The sequence below is a fragment of the Cololabis saira genome, chromosome 17, assembly GCF_033807715.1.
Source record: "Cololabis saira isolate AMF1-May2022 chromosome 17, fColSai1.1, whole genome shotgun sequence".
Classification (NCBI taxonomy): domain Eukaryota; kingdom Metazoa; phylum Chordata; class Actinopteri; order Beloniformes; family Belonidae; genus Cololabis; species Cololabis saira.
Window position 1 is genome coordinate 20,991,095 of NC_084603.1, and position 22,011 is coordinate 21,013,105.

At 42.5% G+C, this 22,011-nt stretch overlaps 1 protein-coding gene across 2 annotated transcripts in view; it reads left to right on the forward strand.

The window, feature by feature from the left end:
- spock2 (SPARC (osteonectin), cwcv and kazal like domains proteoglycan 2) overlaps nucleotides 1–22,011 on the forward strand; it is a 45,527-nt gene that overhangs the window by 11,224 nt on the left and 12,292 nt on the right. For both annotated transcript variants that reach the window (XM_061745572.1, XM_061745573.1), the window contains exons 2-4: nucleotides 6,053–6,098; nucleotides 20,024–20,138; nucleotides 20,512–20,617. In XM_061745572.1, the coding sequence (XP_061601556.1) occupies nucleotides 6,053–6,098; nucleotides 20,024–20,138; nucleotides 20,512–20,617 (267 nt within the window). The remainder of the gene's footprint in view (nucleotides 1–6,052; nucleotides 6,099–20,023; nucleotides 20,139–20,511; nucleotides 20,618–22,011) is intronic.

The following is a 22,011-nucleotide window of genomic DNA, read 5'->3' on the forward strand; positions in this document are numbered from 1 at the left end:
CCAGGTCAGCTGCTGCGTATCTTTTTATTTATTCTCACTTTTGCCAATTTAGCAATTTGAGCACTAGACACTGTCAAAACAAACACTGGTGACAAATCTAGAAAATGTGTAACTGTTAATTCTGACAACTCGCTGGTAGTGGCAGCAGGAGCTGAGAGAAGACAATTAAACTGATGCGAAAGGGTTAAGACTGGCAAATAGTAAATATTTGATCTAATGAAACACCATCATAATCATGATAATACAAAATTTGCATCAGAATTACAGTTTAGATCCTGACCATAACTGAAATCAGAGAGCATCTCTGTTTCACAAAGGCCAACATCGTCCTACTGGAATGATTTCCAATTAAATATTATAAAAAGCTTATGTTAAATGTGTTAAACACGTCTGTGTGGCGGGTGTGGACCCTGTTGTACCTCTTGTTTTTATTTGAAGGGTTATTCTGCTTTTGGATGTTGCTTAAAGGAAGCAATTTAAAAATGACCTGTGGGTAAATTCAGTGGACGTAAACAATCTTTTGCTGTGCTTCATGTGAACCGGCTGTTTTTCAAGGAACAGACACGTCCACATTTTGCACCATTTTGAATTTTGCTTTTGAATTTCTTCATCGTGCCTTTTCCTACAAAAAAACATAGATTTATCTTGTTTGACACAGTTTGTTGAGTTCACTGTAGCTTTGTGAGCGTCTTCTGTGTGTTTGTGGAACATATAGAAGAATCATATTAGCAGTAATTGTGAGAAAAGGTCGAGTGTGAACCTTCATCTCCTTACAAGAGTGTTATTACTGTGTCCTTTGTTACTGATGAAGCAGCGATGCAGTCTGCAGTCACCGTGAGCCAACCTCTCTGGATAACCACACAGAACACTGGCTGCAGCTGACAGCTGACATTTACACAGAAACGCCTGTCAGCCACACATTTGACGGATATAATCACATGAACACACAGAAAAGGATATTTCAAGCACCTTACTGCTGCCATGCAGTTCCTGAGCTGAAGCCACATCTTTTTGTTTTTCCAGGTTGTGGTTTTCCCTCCGAAAAGATATGAGGGATTGTGATCTGTCAGTCAGTATTGTGCAGCTTGGCTTAACAGAAGCAGGGAGGCTAAGTGTCCCTGCTTCTGTTGAAAAAGAGAAGATTCTTTTGACGTTATCAGTCTGATCACAGTTGAGTGCCTCCATGTCTCAGTTCTGTTTCCTTTAATCTCTCCTGTGTTTAAAAAAACAACAAAAAACTGCTCATCACCAGAATTGTGGCCTGTGAGCAAATTCGAGCGATGTAACCTTTCTGCTCACCTTGCCAGCTTTGTCACCTTTCTTCCATGTTTCATGCTCACTTTCATTGTGCACTTAGGATAATTTATTTTCCCGGAATATATTTTCTATAGCCTCTCTTTTATAAAATTATTGATTTCCAGTCTTGTCAGCCCAGCAGGACGGCTTCCTTATCGGTAGTGGCAGGAGCACAAATACAGAAAGGCTGCTAAATAATGCAGGAGCTTCAGCATCAATAAAGGAGACATGGGAGGCATCAGATTAATGGCCCGGTCGTAAACTCTTTGAAGTCTCACCAGGCTAATGCGTGACTCCATCAGGTCCAACAAGGTTGAGCTACATAACCGACAATCATTCACGAATCTCAGATAGGAAGGCAGTTCAATATGGGGGCATCCTTTGCTGAAATAAGTTTGATGCTGCAGAAATCAAAAGTTTAACACAACCGCAGTGGAGTGTTTGCCTGTGATGAAAACATTTACCTCAGTGAAATACAACTGTCAAGGCTAAATACAAAGTTCCCAGCTTTCATGTGGGCTTTTATTTCGGGTGTTTTGTGGGGATTTATCACCTTCCAGTGCATTATTTGGCACTGGTTGCAAAATAGTAAATGTTTATGGTGATGAGTGGGTCTGTGTCATTGCTAAGGAGGGCTGGTGGCCAATTCTACACATCTTGAAATGACTCATTTACTATATCAGACAGAGCATCCTTCAAAGAGTTTACATCTACACCATCCCTGGTGGGATTCCCTTACATTTGAAGGACATTTAATCATTAAAATGACTACTCTGACTTTTCCTCCAGCTCTTTTTCTGTTTCCTTGCCAGTGTTGCCAGTCTTATTATTAGGGCCCGAGCACTTATAGTGCTATAATTTTCTTTCTTTCTTTCTTTCTTTCTTTCTTTCTTTCTTTCTTTCTTTCTTTGATGAAATGAGGGCCTTTTTGCCCCCCTAAACGTGCCCCAAAAAGTCACCAAATTATTGCCCTATTGTATCTGTAGGAATTTTCTTTCTTTCTTTCTTTCTTTCTTTCTTTCTTTCTTTCTTTCTTTCTTTCTTTCTTTCTTTCTTTCTTTCTTTCTTTGACGAAATGAGGGCCTTTTTGCCCCCCTAAACCTGCCCCAAAAGTCACCAAATTTTGCACGCAAGCCAGGCCTGGCGAAAAATTTGATATTTAATGGTTTGCATCAATGGGCGTGGCAAAATGGCTCAACTGCGCCCCCTAGAAAACTTTGTGCCTCAAGCCCCACAATACGGTTTGACGTACATGCACGAAAATCGGTACACACCTGTATCATGTCGCAACTTAAAGAAAAGTCTCTGGGCGCCATGGCTGAAACTGAACAGGAAGTCCGCCATTTTGAACATTTTGAATTAATTGTGTAATTTTGGCGAAATTTATGCCATTTCTTCAGCCGCTTCTTCGGCGAACCGTAACGTGCACCCAGGTGTGTTATACATCAAAATGTTCGTCTCCATCCTGCGACGACGCGCATTACTTTTCTCTTTCAAAAGCGTTACCGTCACGAGGCTGGACGCCAAAAAGCGCGCTCCCCCTTCATCTAGTTGGTCCATATTTCATAGTTCCTACTTTCTGCCATAACTTTTGAATGGTGTGATATAAAGAGTCATGGGTGGTGTCATCGGACTCGGTATTGAGTACTTGACCTTCATTGGCCTTAATTAGCCCCGCCCCTTCTTCTGATTGGTCAATATTTGATAGTCCCTTTTTTCTACTATAACTTTTGAATGGTTTGACATAGAGAGTCGTGGGTGGTGTCATCGAACTCGGTTTTGAGTATTTTACCTTCATTGGCATGAATTAGCCCTGCCCCTTTTTCTGATTGGTCGATATTTGATAAATACTATTTTCTGCCATAACTTTTGAATGGTATGACATACAGAGTCGTGGGTGGTGTCATCAGACTCGGTTTTGACTCCTTCACCTTAATTGGTGCAAATTAGCCCCGCCCCTTCTTCTGATTGGTCGATATGTGATAGTTCTGATTTCTGCAATAACTTTTGAATGGTTTGACATAAAGACTCGTGGGTGGTGTCATCGGACTCAGTCTTGAGTCATTGAACATAATTGCTGCATATTAGCCCCGCACCTTCATCTGATTGGTCGATATCTGATATCTCCTACTGTCTGCCATAACTTTTGAATGGTTTGGTATAGAGAGTTGTGGCTGGTGTCATCTGCTAAATGTCCAGGCCTGAAGACATCTACATGCAAGTCATACAAGCGCTTCCACTGCAGCACGCCTGAACGTGCACAAGGGTGCGAGGGCCCGTTCATCGCTGCTTGCAGCTTTAATTATTATTATTATTATTTTAAATTATTGTGCTTTAGCAGTTCTTTTGAGATAAAAAGACTGTTATTGTCCAATTCTGCCTCCCAATATCTCTTGCAAACTGTGACAGGAACGAGCCGATCCACTCCACCCTTCTGTTCTGTGCAATGAGCCATTTAAAAATCAGTTCTACAGGTTTGGGCTACACACTTCCAAGGTAACAAATTCAGTTAAATTCAAAACACTTTATTAATCCCCAAAGGGAAATTCATTAAAATTCCAAATTATTTAATGAGGCACCATGTGAAGTTGAATGGAGATCAAGAGTGGGAAACCTGATAATGCTATTCTGATATGGGTCTGTGATGTCAAAGTTCACTGCAGATCTGAACTACTGACTGAATTATGTATCTTTGATTCTAAATCGACAGTGTTCAGATATTTTGTTTTTTTGATTTCTTAGTCATTTCGCAACCAAATATCTCAAGCATAGACAAAACCATTTGCCTTCTATAAATTGTCCAAGCTCATTAGAATTATGGAATAGTCTTATTTTATTTAGAAATTTTAATGTTAAAGAAAACAAGTCATTCATATGTAAGTGCAATAACACTGACTGCATTATTATATTTACCATATGTATAAAATTGTACTTTCCCTCTGCACTAATACTGACTCTTTTCTCTCTTTTTGCTGTCATTTCATCAGGAGGTTGAGGTCAGTTCTCATCACTTTCTGAATAACTCTCCTCCAGCTGCCTTTGCACAATGTCTTTTTCATTTATTACTCATCTTTTTTGTGCCTTTATCTCTGCTTCTCCATCCATTTCTTGCAAATGGCCCATTTTAATTAGAAGGATTAATGTTCTAATAAAATGGAGGAAAGGCCGAGCACTTAAAAGGCACATCACCTCTGCTGCAATATGTTTCACAAATAGACTCAGGGTGCAGGTTTGTCGCGTTCATTTCCATTCAGGGTGTGCAGGACACACTTATCGGTTTGTCCCTTAATTGAAGCATGTATCATGCCCGTGTAGGATACACATCATACTCACTGCAGTGATAATGTAAATGTAATAAAAGCTTTAAAAAAAGCTGTGAATATTACACTTACTTTTGTTTTTTTGCAGACACCATTGACTTTTATTGATTTTAGAAATTTAGGCCTACAACCTAAGACGTTGCTTCAAAGTAAGGTTAGTGCTAGAGAGAAAACAATAATAATAATAATAATAATAATAATAATAATAATAATAATAATAATAATAATAATAAAAAATAATATTAGAAACAGATGATTGTTAAGACTCTTTAAAGACCAAGGTCAATCAGAGGATATCCTCTTTGTTAAGAAATGCATGAAAAGATTTATGTGATGAAATGTTTCAATACAATATTTCTCCAAGGGCAATTGGAAGGAATTTGCATATTTCTTCTATGCATAATATTATTAAATGTTTCAAGAAATCTATAGGAATTTCAGTGAATAAAGAACACGACACAAGCATAATATTCCTATGATTAGATGAAATAGCCACATGTATTATGTGATTAAAGCTTTTGAATCTCACGTAAAGTTTTACTGTGTGAAAAAAGAAGGATTGTGTTGTCCTTGACCAGTCAGATGCATCTGGGATGGACGTTCAAACTGTGGAAATGTGTATTGTGTGGTCAGTCGAATCAATTTTCCAGATCTTTTTTGGAAACATGGGCACCACATCTGGAGCAAAAACAACCATCCAGGCTGTTATCAGCAACAAGTCCAAAAGGCATGCCCTGTGACGACAGGTGTTGTCTCAGTGCCCTTGACGAAGGTCATTTTGAGATTTTAAAGAAAATGTGCTGACTGCAAGGTGACCTCTCTTCCAAGGGTGTCCATGCCCTTTTTCAACAACGCATTGCAAATCTACATTGTGCTCTCTCTGCAAAGACCTAGCTTTGGAAGAAGAGCGTACAAGTACCGAACTAGGCTGCCTTCATACCGGACCTGACCCTATTAGAGAATCTGTGAAATCTTGAAATTAAATTGTGACAATGGCCACTAATTGTTGCACACTTAAAGATGCTTTTGCAGGATGAATGGGACAAAATAACAACTGAAACAATTTACCACTTGGTATCCTCGCTCCTTTTTACTGTTATGAGAAGGAATGGCAACATTAGAAGTTGTTACACACTTCACTGTCCCCACTTATTTTGGAATATGTTGGCACAATAATCATAGTTTGATCTATATTAACAGATTAAATTAATATTACAAGAAAAGGCATAAAATATCTCAGCTCGTACTGCCCACAAAGGAATGACTTTCAAGTAAAGAGTTTTTTTTTCTTCATTGCATTTCCATTCATCTCAGACTAAATTACTTCTCTAACGTGATGAAATGTTGTATCCTGTCTGCAGTCCAATCAGCAACATTGTGCACTCCTTAGTCTCTGCAGCTGCTAATAACATATTGTCTTCTTTGTGTACCTACAGGATGACTATGTGCGTACCTGGGAGGAAAATCAAGGCTCTAATGACAGTGAGTCCTCCACCATCTTACCTTTTTCTGTTTGGGACTCGTTAAATCTTTGAAGGCTCCTACAGTGTTCATTTCTGCATTTGTGCCTGAATCCTGGGCCATCCTTGACCAAGCACATAAACAAACATTGATGAAGTCATTCACGCAGCAACAAAACAGCTTGATTTGATTAATGCTTAGTTTAAACTTTTGTCTAATTCTAGCCCTTAAAGGAAAGATTTATGTGTTATTGACAAATGAATGCAGTTATATGGGCCTGTGTTCGGTTTGTTGTGATGACGAGAGGAATGAACCAACAGTTAAGGCTCTATAATTACTGATTTATCGATGTTCCCACCCTCACCTATGGTCACAAACTGTGGTTAGTGACCAAGAGCCAGCGTGGAAATAAGAACAATTGCAGTTCATTGACTGACCACTGGGGGTGGCTCCAAAACGAGTCAATCTCCACTGAAAACCCTGTTAAAATGTTCAACTTTGCAGCATAAATAAACATATTTACAGGTTGGTTCAAAAAAACAAGTTTGATTTCCATAACTTGATTTCACATCCCCCCTCCTGGAACTGCCACCTTACTGTGGTGGAGGGGATTGTGTGCCCGAGTGATCCTAGGAGCTATGTTGTCAGGGGCATTACGCCCCTGGTAGGTTCTCCCATGGCAAACAGGTCCTAGGTGACTGGCCAGACTAGGAGCGGTTCACAAGCTTGTTATGAAGAGGAAGACAGCGAGGACCGTAATGTCGCCCGGATCGGCGTCACCGTGGCCCCTCCCTGGAGCCAGGCCTGGGGTTGGGGCTCGAAGGCGAGCGCCTGGTGGCTCAGCCCGAAATGGCGACGTGGGCCCGCTTTCCCGTAGGCCCACCACCCGCAGGAAGGTCCATGACAAGCCAGTGCCATGTGATCTGGGTAGCAGTCGTGGCAGGGTGTCTCGACGACCCAATCCCCAGACTAAAACCCTCACAGTGGGGACATGGAATGTCCCCTCGCTGGGGGACATTCCAGGAGCCAGAGCTTGTGCGTGAGGTTGAGAGATACCGACTAGTGATAGTCGGGCTCACCTCCACACATAGCTTGGGCTCTGGAACCCAGCTCCTTGAAGGGGGCTGGACCCTCCACTACTCTGGAGTTGCCCAGGGTGAGAGGCGGCGGGCTGGTGTGGGCTTGGTTATAGCCCCTCAGCTCAGTCGCCATGTGTTGGAGTTCACCCCGGTGAACGAGAGGGTCGTTTCCCTGTGCCTTCGGGTCGGGAAAAGGTCTCTCACTGTTGTTTGTGCCTACGGGCCGAACAGCAGTGCGGAGTACCCGGCCTTCTTGGGGTCCATGGGAGGAGTACTGGATAGTGCTCCAACTGGGGACTCCATTGTTCTACTGGGGGACTTCAACGCTCACGTGGGTAATGACAGTGATACCTGGAGAGGCGTGATTGGGAGGAACGGCCTCCCCGATCTGAACCCGAGTGGTGTTTTGTTGTTGGACTTCTGTACTAGTCACAGTTTGTCCATAACTAACACCATGTTCAGGCATAAGGGTGTCCATCAGTGCACGTGGCACCAGGACACCCTAGGCCGGAGGTCAATGATCAACTTTGTTGTCGTTTCATCTGACCTTCGGCCGCATGTCTTGGACACTCGGGTGAAGAGAGGGGCTGAGCTGTCAACTGATCTTAGATGCGCTTGGCGGAGGAGGAGGTTGGACAGACCGGGCAGACCCAAACGGATTGTGAAGGTCTGTTGGGAACGTCTGGCTGAGCCCTCTGTCAGGGACATCTTCAACTCTCACCTCCGAGAGAACTTCTCTCAGATCCCGGCGGAGGCGGGGGACATCGAGTCCGAGTGGACCATGTTTTCTGCCTCCATTGTCGATGCAGCGGCTCAAAGTTGTGGACGCAAGTTCTCCGGTGCCTGTCGTGGCAGCAATCCTAGAACCCGGTGGTGGACACCGGAAGTACAGGATGCCGTCAGACTGAAGAAGGAGTCCTACCGGGCTATGTTAGCCTGTGGGACTCCTGACGCAGTAGATGGGTACCGGCAGGCCAAGCGAGCCACGGCTCGGGCGGTCCTGGAGGCAAAAACCCGGGTCTGGGAGGAGTTCGGTGAGGCCATGGAGGAAGACTTTCGGTCGGCCTCGAGGAAATTCTGGCGGACCGTTCGGCGCCTCAGAAGGGGGAAGCAGTACTCTGCCAGCACCGTTTATGGTGTGGGTGGGGAGCTGTTGACCTCGACTGAGGACATCGTCGGACGGTGGAAGGAATACTTCGAGGATCTCCTCAACCCGACTGACATGCCTCAGTGACATGCCACTGAGGAAGCAGAGAGTGTGGACTCGGGGATGTGCTCATCCATCACCCAAGCCGAGGTCACTGAGATGGTTCATAAGCTCCTCAGTGCCAGGGCACCGGGGGTGGATGAGATTCGCCCTGAGTACCTCAAGTCTCTGGATGTCGTAGGGCTGTCTTGGTTGACACGCCTCTGCGACATCGCATGCAGGAAGGGGACAGTACCGCTGGAGTGGCAAACCGGAGTGGTGGTCCCTCTGTTTAAAAAGGGGGACCGGAGAGTGTGTTCCAACTATAGGGGGATCACACTTCTCAGCCTCCCCGGGAAAGTCTACGCCAGGGTACTGGAGAGGAGAATACGGCCGATAGTTGAACCTCGGATTCAGGAGGAACAATGCGGTTTTCGTCCCGGTTTTCGTCCCTGGACCAGCTCTATACCCTCCGCAGGGTGCTCGAGGGTTCATGGGAATTTGCCCAACCAGTCTACATGTGCTTTGTGGATCTGGAGAAGGCATTTGACCGTGTCCCTCGTGCCATTCTGTGGGGGGTGCTGAGTGAGTATGGAGTCCGGGGCCCTCTATTAAGGGCTGTCCGGTCTCTGTATGATCGGAGTAGGAGTCTGGTTCGCATTGCCGGCAGTAGATCAAACTTGTTCCCGGTGCATGTTGGACTCCGGCAGGGCTGCCCTTTGTCACCGGTCCTGTTCATAATTTTTATGGACAGGATTTCTAGGCGCAGCCAGGGGCCGGAGGGGATCCGGTTTGGGAACCACAGGATTTCATCTCTGCTTTTTGCGGATGACATTGTCCTGTTGGCTTCGTCGGACCGGGACCTTCAGCATGTGCTGAGGCGGTTTGAGGCCAAGTGCGACGCGGCAGGGATGAGAATCAGCACCTCCAAAACCGAGGCCATGGTTCTCCACCGGGAAAGGGTGGCGTGCCTTCTCCGGGTGGGTGGAGAAGTCCTGCCTCAGGTGGAGGAGTTCAACTATCTTGGGGTCTTGTTCACGAGTGAGGGAACGATGGAGCGGGAGATTGACAGACGGATCGGTGCAGCATCCGCAGTTATGCGGTCGATGTACCGGACCGTCGTGGTGAAGAAGGAGCTGAGTCGAAAGGCGAAGCCCTCGATTTACCGGTCAATCTACGCACCTACCCTCACCTATGGTCATGAACTTTGGGTAGTGACCGAAAGGACAAGATCGCGGATACAAGCGGCTGAGATGAGTTTCCTCCGCAGGGTGGCTGGACGCTCCTTTAGAGATAGGGTGAGGAGTTCGGTCACCCGGGAGGAGCTCGGGGTCGAGCCGCTACTCCTTCACATTGAGAGGAGTCAGCTGAGGTGGCTTGGGCATCTATATTGTATGCCTCCTAGACACTTCCCTAGGGAGGTAGTCCAGGCATGTCTCTCCGGGAGGAAACCCCGGGGAAGACCCAGGACACGCTGGAGAGACTATGTCTCTCGGCTGGCCTGGGAACGCCTCGGACTCCCCCCGGAAGAGCTGGAGGAAGTGTCTGGGGTGAAGGAAGTCTGGGCATCTCTGTTGAGGCTGGCGCTCCCGCGACCCGGGAACGGATAAACTGCGGACGATGGATGGATGGATGGATGGATGGATGGATGGATGGATGGATGGATGGATGGATGGATGGATGGATGGATGGATGGATGGATGGATGGATGGATGGATGGATGGATGGATGGATGGATGGATAAATCCTCACATATTGAACAAATAGTATAACAGTTCATTTAACTAACTTGGATCTATGTCATTGAATTAATTACAAAATCAGTGTCCTGTAAGTGAACTGTGATGCTTCTCAGACCATCGGTGCAGCATCACATCAAACAGCATTTTATAAATATTATCTTTGTTTTCAGGAGAAGGTTCACTCGCTGTCCATACTCACAGCCGATCTTCAGTGAAAAAGATATAGGATCAAATGTTCCTTCCCCAAGAGATGACAAACATCAGCTTAACCTCAACCCATAAACTCCTCCTTCTGCTTCACGACCTACACAGAGCTCTAACTTCTTCTCAACTCCAGCTTTACTGTAGCTTTAATTAGTCTCTGCCAGATGAAGTCATGACACAGAGCGGCCTCCTCAGCCATTGTGGCTTGATTTGTAGTTTAAATGAAGTCAGCTGAGTAGCACAGTACATTAGCACAGTTTCAAAGGGCTTAATAAAGGACTAATTATGGTTTTGAATAAAAAATAAGAGACTGAAGTAAAGGCATGAGAAGAGAGGCTGAAAGCTAAAATGTCTTGATTTAGGGTTAATCGACTGGCGTCAAGATTATTCCTGCCAAGTTTATACTTAATGAAAATTGAGGACTAGGAGAGGTGGGAGCTATTGGTGATGAATGTATGGCATACAGAGATAACACATGACATAAGAATGTAATAAAAAGGAAAATATGTCTTGATGTCAGTTCATCTGTTATACTGAAGTAGATTAGCTGAGAAAATGACTTGCACAAAAGTACCCCCAGACTGTAAGAGAAGATATGAAGCATGTGCTCAGAAACAAGGACAAAGGTTTCGTGCGGTCAGCGTGAGTGCCGTGCCTTGAGTGGATCGCTGATTAAAGACATATAGCCCGCTGTGGTTGGTCCATGATTTCTGGTAATGTTCCAGTGCTGTATTCAAATTCAGTGAACCCTCATGACCTGTGAGCTGCTGCTTTGAAAAGGTTCTTCTTGTCCCGTCTTGTGGCAGCTGGTGAGAGTAATGTAATAAAAATGCATTATTTGTTAAACTGAATAATAGATAATAAATAGTAAAGCATTATAGCACCAAACACTAGTCACTGTCTTGCACTTGAACAGCAGCGACTCGGACTAAAACAAGTGAAGACAAAACGTACAATGAAACATGGAGTCGTTGTTGAAGCTTTATACTTTCGATGCCTCAATATTTCAACAAAAACAGATCAATAGGGACTCTGGTCTTATCCCTTTCTTTCTGGGAGCTGTGTAGCTAGTACCCCCCCTACAAATACTCGCACTCACAACCATTCCTGTGCTCAAAACTGGAGCTTGTGAGAAGGAAAATCTAGAGACTTGAAGGAGAACGATTATCTGTACAACAAACAATTGTCACATCGAGTGATGTGAAGGATAAAATTTTGCGCGTTGAACTTTTGACACCTCGGCTGTCTGTTCAGCCTGTTGTGATAAAGCTGCATGTGTTCGGGCTTGTCAGGCAAGCTCTTTTTGTTTGTCTAACCTTTATTTAAACTCTGAAATAGAACTGTTGAGATCTGAAATCGGTTTTGAAAGAGTATCCCAGTCCAGACAGGCAGAAACTCAGTAAATTATGGTTATACAACAGTGCATACATGAAATCATAAACATATCAGATTAAAAGTTCAGATCAAAATGTCATATTAATCCTCAGTCACAGCTACACTGCCCAGTGGGAGATGTAGTTGTTGTCAGTCGTGACATTCCCACACAAGTCCTTGGATTCATTTAGCAGATTTAGCTTCATTGTGTCCAGCTGGTCTGGTAGTTTCATACAAAGTGAAGGGAGTAGCATATTTAAAAACTTGTTTTACCCATTTGTCACCAGCTTTTGGACTATATGGAATTAATAAGTCATGGAAAGGAGGCATTAGCTTTTTGCGGATACTTTCTGAGCAATGTAAGCAATCCAAGAAAAGCTTTCAAAACAATTATGAGGGAACAAAATTGGCAGACTTTCTTTTTCCATCTTATGAATTAATCTTCTTTAAGCCACAACCCTAACTGTAACTATTGCCTATCCACTTGCTAGATAGATAAATGTAAAAAAAAAAAAAAAAAAAAAAAAAAAAAGAAGAGACTGATGTTGATCTTTTCATTTTTGGTGGTTTAGCCCCTTCTTCCCTAGAGAATCCTGTTCTTCGTTTGAATTTATCATAAAATCACCAAACATTCCACCTACAAATATAATTGTGGATGTACTGTAGTATTTGTTCTAAGTTTTTATATCATTGCTTTACCATCTGATGCGATGATAAGGCTTAAAGACTACTGTATCCAAGAATTCTTTCATTTCTCTGGCAATTTTTTAATGTAGAGATAAAAAAAAAACCTTAAAGGAGCATGAGGCAGGATTGAGGCAGGATTTATGAAAAAAATGCGTATACGTTTTAAGTTTTCTAGTAATAATGTCAGATGAAGCGTTCCAAACCAAAAAGAATGAGCCCTCTAGTGTATCTCTCCGTTGCCTTGAACAGGCTGTGTGCTGCAAAATGTGCTGCAATTGTGGGGCCGAATTTCCCGCGCTGTCTGCGGATGTGATGTCAAATGACGCTGCATGCGCGTTCTCCCCGTTCTCCCGTGCCGGCTTCGCTGTTGGCTGCAGTACCCCCGACGGCCGTCGTGGCGAAGGGTGGCGCTAGAGAGTCTCATTTCTTAAAGGAGCCTCATGCTCCTTTAAATGAACCGTAAAAAAAAAGGTCCAGGATTGAAAGGGTTAATGTTTTCTCTTCACAACAGGGATAAAACAGCATGAAATGAATGTTTGAAAAGCCTAAAATACCATATGTTGATGTTAAACGCGACATGTCAGTGTGCTGTGATTTAAAGTGTCTTTTGTTTTGGTCGATGGCAGAAACTGGTAAAATCAGTAAATAACATATCTTATAACATATGAGGTTTTTTTTCTTCTTCCAATTTGACTTGTTGCCATGCCAAATATTGTAATCACAGTTGCTATTAAATGAAATCATGGGTTTGCAAAAACAAACATCGCTTAAGTGCTCATGCAGCAGTGGAGACTGAATTTTTCACTGGCTGTTGTTTGGTTTTACAGTCATGCATCAAAAATCCTTCAGCAAAACATTTAGGCTTTCGTTTGTTTGTCAGAAGAACCGCACCTTTACCTTCATTTTATACAGTTTAAAGCCTTTAATTTATCTATTCCCCTTCTTTTTCTTTTCAACATAAGTGTTCTGTCTCTTGTCATTGATCTGCCAGCTTTTATGAGTGTCCTAATGAAGCAAAGAAGTGAAATGGGAAGATTTGTTCCACTGAGACATCACTAAATCAGTGTGATGTCTTTATTCCCGAGCTCTGAGCCTGCAGGTATTATTTCTCAGCCAGTCAGCCTACACTGCTGGACTGCCATGCAGAGGAGGGAAGAGCTTTAGAGCCATCAACACTCCTAACGCACAGCGTTAGAAAGTCAACGCCGGCAACAAACTGAGGTGTAAATTTGCATTCAAGCGCCATACCGGCTGACTCCACTTAAGTCAGCGCTGCACTGAGTGAGGAAGAGGTCAAGGTAATTTGCAGTTAATTTCTGCAGTCGATTCATCAATCCAGCTACTGATTGAATCACCTCGCTCTAAAGAGAGTAAACACCGCTGGGAAACCCTTGTAATTTGGACTTGCAAAAGCAAACAAGTGTTCACACACATGCACAAGCACACCAACCCTCAAGGGCTGGAGAATAGCACTCACAGGACCTGATGCATTTACAGTTTTCAAGTGTACATTGGGTTAGCAGAAGCGAATATCAGCTGGAGAGGCCAGGTGAATGGTGAATATAGACTTTCTGGCAAATCATTGCTGTCAGATCAATGGCAGACAGCGAGGAGATAGGAGGACATGCTGAGCCCACACTCTGCAAGGTTTAGAGTTTAACACCTCTTGAGGCTATTGATAGATTTTGGTGGCTGGTTGGCTCTAACGTCTGCCACCAAAGTCTTGGATCTCTGCTCAACAGCTCAATATGATGTGAAGCTCAGTGAAAAGGTATTTTTGCCCCTTAGACATTGTTTATGTCACATTTATATGCTTCAGATCATCAGACTAATTTTAATACTAGACATAGATCACCCGTGTAGATATGAAATGCTGTTTTTAAATGATGATTACGTTTATCAAGGAAAGAACTTTCGAAACCAACCAGGTCTTATGTGAAAAGCAATTGCGCCCTAAACCTGATACCTTGTTGTTCCACTCTCGGTGGCAACAACTGCAATAACCATGAAGAAATGTTGGCCCAGTCTTTTTCGTAGGATTGTTTTATTTCAGCTACATTGGGTGTTTTCGAGCATAAACGGCCTGTTAAAATACAGGCCACAGCATACCAATCAGATTTAAATCTGGACCACTCCAGAACCTTCAGTTTGGGTTTTTTGAGTCCGCCGGAGGCTGACTTGCCGATGCTTTGGTTCTGGTCTGCTTCATAACCCAAGTGCACTTGAGCTTAAGTTTACCAACTGATGGCCAGGCATTATCCTTTGATGATTTTCTGGTAGAGGGGAACACACGGTTCCATCAATTACAGGTCCAGAGGCAGCAAAGTAGCCCCATACCATCAAACTGCCACCACCATGTTTGACGGAAATGTTTAATGGGAGATGCACCTTCCAAAAAACCTTTGTATCGTCAGACCACAGAATGTTTTCCCCAAAAATATACTTTGCAAAACCAAAGATGTTTTTTGTTGTTTCTTGTTTTTTTCAAATGAGCGACGGGCTTTTGTGTTTGTCGGCAGTGGTTTTCATCTTCAAACTCTCCCATGAAAGCCGTTTTTGCTCAGTCTCTTTGCTCGGACTTTATCTGTGGCAAGTGATGCCTGCAGCGCTTTAGATGTTGTGCTGGGTTGTTTTATGATCTCCTGGAGGAGTCATCGATGAGCTCTTGGAGTAGCTGTGGTATAAGCCTGCCACTCCTCCTGGGAAGGTTGGCCACTGTTCGGTGATTTCTCAGTTTGTGGATAATCGCTCTCACTCTGGTTCACTGGAGCCCCCGAGCCGTAGAAATGACTTTGTAAACCTTTCCAGACTGATAGATATCAATGAGTTTCTTTCTCATCTGTTCTTGAATTTCTTTACTTCTGGGCATCGTAGATTGCCTTTTGAGATGTTTTATCATGTTTCATGTTGTCAGACAGGTTCAATTTAAGCGATTTCTTGATCCCACAGGCTGGAAATCAGGTCTGGGTGTGGGTTGTGAAATTGAACTTTTTCACAGAAGACCGGGTTGATTTGGATACCTCTTTACCCTTGACTAAAGAAATCAACATTTAAAATCGCATGACACTTAAAGAGACTTTTACAGGCTTATGACCTGATCTTTACATACGTTGTCTGAACCTACTACCATTCTTCGCCCATCAAAACAGTCCCCCCTCTCACTTATGGCACTCAAGATATTTTTCCAGTGACCCCCCCCTCATTTACTGCTCCATCTTGTCAGGTCACATCTGGATGCTTCTATCAAATTCCAGACTCTACATAAAAGGTTATGAAGCAATCAGCATGTTAATCCAATTCTGCTTGGCAGATATCATCCACTTGTATTTAAAATTCATATCTCTAAGTCAGTACTTATAACATTTTCCTAGTACTGAATCTCATCTGTGCATGAAATAAATATAAATATAAACTGTGTATTTTGTTTCAGCTCATTGTTCATTTCTAGCCCAACCGATTTAGCTGTTTGTTTATATTAATCTAATAAAATATGCTAGACTACACAATGTCCCCAGCTTCACTGCTACCTGCAAGACCATATAGGACTAATGACATAAGAGACCAAGTGTAAAAGTAGATGATCAAAGGGACGATGATGAGGATGTGACCTGAGCTCTGCTTCAGTTATTCTTGATCTGCAGGGATAAACGACACGCAAACCTGTACTGGATTAGACTGAAGCACTGGGGTGCCTAATTAGAAGAGGTTTACAGCTGCAGGCATTAGTTTAATACCAAAGAACAGACTTTCAAAATGTAGAATTGGAGGTAGGCGGCGTGCGCTTCAGGGACAGGGGAAAAATGAATGCATGGGGGGGAAATAATAAATCCACAATGAGAACACGCAGAGAAAGAGTCTAATATGAGAAAGAGATGAAGAGATGTGGAAACGTGGAAGAAATGCCAGTTTGTAAGCATGATTGGACAGCGGGGGATTTCAGTTACAGAGAGGGACAGTTCCCAGAAGCAGCAGATTGAGCTGCAAATCATAGTCAACCCAGAAATGATTCCCAGACCACAGAGAGCCTGTTGCTATGGAAACGTCATCATCGCAGCCACTGCTTTAATCTGTGGAAGCTTGTTAAGTTAACATGAGGCTCCGGCAGCCACCTTATGCTTCTGTACTCACAACACAACACTGTGCCAGCATTGTAGCCCCTCTCTACAGAAAAGATTTATTCACACATGTTCTGCTCTTAGAAGGCGAGATTATCCTCCCCATTATTACTGTCCTGCTTTTTTTCATTCCTTTGGCATCCCCACAGTAAAACGAATTTCAGACGTTGTAGTTTCATTCACACGCTTACCTATTGGATCATTACTACCTATATCTCCCTTTCCAGAAAACGTCTTGCTCCCTGATTCTACCATTGCACCGCTGTGAATTAGATGAAAAATTCAACTTGCCGGGGAAAAAAAGGCTAGCGCACACAAAAGAAGAGAGAGCTGACAAAGAGCAAGAACATGAAAGACAGGGAGGAAAGCTGGTAGATGTGTGTGATACTGTGTACTGAGATACAGAGTCGGTGCCAGCTGGGATAAGGGGTGACCAGAGAATAAAGCTCCACTGTTGACAGTATAAATGGATAAGGAGTCTGCATCTGGGCATTAATGACTCTAAGTCTCACCATTTCTGCTCAGCGGCAGAGAGCTCAGCCTGTCAGTTACACAACTGTAGCTTGATCCTAACAGTGGGTTGTATTGTTTTGGATTAGCTTCTCAAATCAGATATCTGTCGGTTTGCTTCAATAATCCTGTAAAATCGGCGGCATTAATGCATTGATCGACGAGGAGGGACGAGAGCGGGGATGCTGAGCCTGCCTGCTTTCTGATAATAGATCCATAAAACGGGATGCATTAATAGCAGGAGATGAATGAAAGCCTGATTTATGAGCAACAGAGATGAAAACTGCAGTTAAGCCGCATTTCTGTGCACCATGCACCGATTGATAGTGTAAGTGAATAAAAATCAAAGAAAGTTAAAGGGGGTAGGAGAGCGACATCCAGGTCAGGGTCTGGAGCTCCTGCTTGGACCCCACCACTGTGACATATGAGTATATGTGAGGTGCTGACACAAGGTCCGGCGTTAGCGTTGAGAGGAGACGGTGATGGATGGGGCAGAGCGAGCCAGCCACCCAAGTTTTAACAGTAGTAGAACTGAAACTAAAAAGCTAAATAGTGCCATTTTGTCAAGACTAATTTTATAACTCTAACAAAAAAATCCAGTAATATCAAGATGTGTCTGCATGAAAAAGTCTTGAACATGAAGTTATTTTGATGACTGCTGTATTTTCCATCTGCGTACTGGTTTTTTTTGCACATCCGAGTCACTTCAATTTTTGTAGTTGTTGTTGTTAATATGTTGATACACACAATTGCTCCGCCTCCTCTCATCCAGATCACAGTGTCAGAGCTCAGCTCCAGCCTTTAGTATCAAAAGCATTACTAAATCACATACAAATCTTTAAATCTGCTTTAACACTGTCTCACCCTGAAAAACAGCCAGGCCATCGTCCACAGTGGGCTCCCATCACCTGCTGCAGATGATGTATTGCTGGGGAAAATAATCCTCCAAACTGATTGGAAGCCACATAGGGCCCGATTTACTAAGATCCTAAATAAAGAGTACTAAATTGCGTGTGCACTGAAAAAGTTTGCGCGTGCTGTTGTTGTGTGTTTTGCGGGTGATCAACTAAGATTGCGTGCGCAATTGATAACAGGTGCAAACAGCAGTATTTAAATGAGGTGTTGCGCGTCTTACGGTTTGCGGCGCAAACTTTGCGCCATGGAGAGTGGATGGAAAGCAGGATATAGTCGCAAGCGCAAAATGAAATTTGACGAGTTGGAGTTATAGAGATATTAGTGGCAGAGGCAAATTGTTGTATTCAGCACCCCTGCCGTGAAAAGCACCCCCTCGTATATTCAATGATAAGTAGACCAAGAAAAAAAACAACACACTGACACTTCAATATATTTATATATACACACTCACACAAACACATACTTAGGAGTTTATATTATATATATTTACAAATATTATGGAAGACAACACAGTAAGCAGGCTATTAATTAATGACATCAATAACCTTTTACCCGATTTTTTTTTTTTACCCGAATCCATGAGCGCATTTAAACATGAATCATTAACACAAAACTGGACGCTAAACAGAACATGGACAACAGAACATGAACAGAACACGGAATGAGAATATCATTTTTGTCAGACGAGGGGGTGCTTTTCACGGCAGGGGTGCTGAATACGGCACAACACCGGGGTATGACTGCAGAACAAGTATAGGCGCACAATGAGAAACACTTTTTTCTCCATGAAAACACGTGATTTATTTATTATCACAAATAAAAAAATGAATGTGCCTCCTGTGGCAACCTTTTGCTGAATAATACTCGATTTAACATTCAAATAAAATATTTCTCCTTTTGCATGTGGAGATTAGCACCTTCCTTTCGAACGTATTAAATACAGACGCAATCACAATACGCGCAACTACTTTCAGGCTTGGTAAATCTCATTACGGGTGGTAAATGGAGATATTTGCATTTTCCCCTCCCAGTATTTAGCGATTTCTGGTGGGTACGCCGAATATTGATTATTCATCAGGGCAGGGTACTAAATGGATTGCGTGTGCTATTTTGCGCATTTGAGAGACGCAGTCGTCTTTGCACGCTGTTAGTAGATCAGCTGGCACTTTGGTTTGCGGGTGCTGTCAAGTTTGCACACGTTTTTACACACGCAAACCTTTAGTAAATCGGGCCCATAGATGGCAACAGCGGAAACTATTGAAACAAACTGATCTTAACTTTTTTTTTTAAAGCCAATATGAAGAGTTGCTGTGTAATTGTTTGCACCAACACTATCCATAAATCCTACACCCCGCTTTATGCTTCATTTTTCTGGTATATTAACATCGTCATTGTAACAGAGTTTTATGTTTTGCTTGATTAGGGCATGCCCATATATTTAGTTATTGTAGTTATGAGGGAACGAGATGCACATACAGTCAAATTGTGAAAGTATAATTACTATACTGAGCCATTTATTTCCCGTAGATCCTGTGGTGTAAAGTCTGTGGTGTAAAGTCAGTATTTATGTATTCATGAATAGCAGGAACATCAGTGTTTCCCAGCTACTAATAATCATTAAATAGGTTATGACAACAATTCTGTTGCAGCATCAGTTCCTAGAAACAAAGCCGTCGTTGCTCTGGACGATCCACATCTGCAGAGCAAAAAACAGACAGTTGCTATTTCTGCTGTTTGCAGTATGTGTGTGTCTTCGCTCTGCTCCTCGGGCTGCAAGTCGCTGTCGCTCCACGCTGAACAGCCACTGCACCAATTACCCCAAGCATGATTATTCAAAAACAAAGCACATTAGAAACAAACTAATCTGCCTCATTCTCTTACAGGGTCTTGTAATTTTCATGTTGAATAATAAGATTATTGTTCTGTCTTGAATAAATCACAGAAAGCCTCACAATGAATATTTATCAGAGTACAAGAGCAACAGCTCTGCAGTGCTGTAATCATTTAGACTGACTCTCAAATTACGCTCGGTAAGAGCGGAGATGTGTGGGATTTGAGCAAAGAAATACAGAAAATGGTTTGTTTTTTTTAAATGGGGATATTAAAGCATGTTTTAATGTTCTATTTTTCCCAGATGAAGACACCACCAAGGATCCTTGTCAAAAGGTTAAATGCAGCAGACACAAGGTGTGCATCGCCCAGGGTTACCAGAGAGCTGTGTGTGTCAACCGCAAGAAGCTTGAACACAGGTGAGTGTGTGTTTGTGTGTGTCGCCCACAAGCAACAACTAATTCCCCAAACAGACAGATAATCAGAAATTCTCCTCGTGCGCACATGAGGAGACATGAGGTCAGTACAACTAATTTGCGCTTTGTTGATAGAGTCGAGTGTGTTGCTGCCGGCCAAAGCGGGAACAATAAAGCTTGTTTATGCACCACTTGGGTACAACTTCCTGCTGGTTAATGATAAGCTAATACATTCAGACAACGTGGAGGAGGCTGTTTGTGTCGTGCTCTCACGCTCAGATTGTAGCTGCTGCCTCTAAACTTGAGTTAACACAGGGGTGGCTGCCTGAGCTGAACACAGTGATGCTGACAGGTTTGCGTGTCCTCTGTCCTGCAGACTGAAGCAGCCTGCGCTCCGGTCTCCTGATGGAAACTGTCAGCCCTGTCCTATCTCCTCCAGCGGCCCGGTGTGCGGATCTGACGGACACAACTACGCCTCCAAGGTACAAAGACACCAGTACCCGTTGAGATTGAAAATAGACAGCAAAAGCCATTTCCAGAAAAATATTAACTAGTCTCAAATTTGATGCCAGCAACACATGTGAGGCAAAAAGCGTTGCATTTTCTAAAACATCCTTTTTTCTATATGTAGATATTAGGAATGGGTGATATTTTACCGTTCACGATAAACCGTCAAAAAAATTCCCCACGGTAAGAATTTGTCATCTCACGGTAAAAATGATAAATTGAGGAAATGAGAAAGAAAGAAAGAAAGAAAGAAAGAAAGAAAGAAAGAAAGAAAGAAAGAAAGAAAGAAAGAAAGAAAGAAAGAAAGAAAGAAAGAAAGAAAGAAATGAGCCAGAAAGAAAGAAAGAAAGAAAGAAAGAAAGAAAGAAAGAAAGAAAGAAAGAAAGAAATGAGCCAGAAAGAAAGAAAGAAATGAGCCAGAAAGAAAGAAAGAAAGAAAAAAAGAAAGAAAGAAAGAAAGAAAGAAAGAAAGAAAGAAATGAGCCAGAAAGAAAGAAAGAAAGAAAGAAAGAAAGAAAGAAAGAAAGAAAGAAAGAAAGAAAGAAAGAAAGAAAGAAAGAAAGAAAGAAAGAAAGAAATGAGCCAGAAAGAAAGAAAGAAAGAAAGAAAGAAAGAAAGAAAGAAAGAAAGAAAGAAAGAAATGAGCCAGAAAGAAAGAAAGAAATGAGCCAGAAAGAAAGAAAGAAAGAAAAAAAGAAAGAAAGAAAGAAAGAAAGAAATGAGTCTGAAAGAAAGAAAGAAAGAAAGAAAGAAAGAAATGAGTCTGAAAGAAAGAAAGAAGAAAGAAAGAAAGAAAGAAAGAAAGAAAGAAAGAAAGAAAGAAAGAAAGAAGAAAGAAATGAGCCTGAAAGAAAGAAAGAAAGAAAGAAAGAAAGAAAGAAAGAAAGAAAGAAAGAAAGAAAGAAAGAAAGAAAGAAGAAATGAGCCTGAAAGAAAGAAAGAAAGAAAGAAAGAAAGAAAGAAAGAAAGAAGAAAGAAATGAGCCTGAAAGAAAGAAAGAAAGAAAGAAAGAAAGAAAGAAAGAAAGAAAGAAAGAAAGAAAGAAAGAAAGAAAGAAAGAAAGAAAGAAGAAAGAAATGAGCCTGAAAGAAAGAAAGAAAGAAAGAAAGAAAGAAAGAAAGAAAGAAAGAAAGAAAGAAAGAAAGAAAGAAAGAAAGAAAGAAAGAAAGAAAGAAAGAAAGATTCCCATTGATGACATTTTTTGTATTGGTATTTTTTTTATCGTTATTGGGTTAAATGCCAGAAATTATCGTGATACATTTTTTTGTCCATACCGCCCATCTGAATTTTGAAGAGGATGCAGTTCTCGACTGAAGGCAAGGGGGTCTATGAAGACACCCAACTTCTAGCAATGACCTTGTGAAAAAAC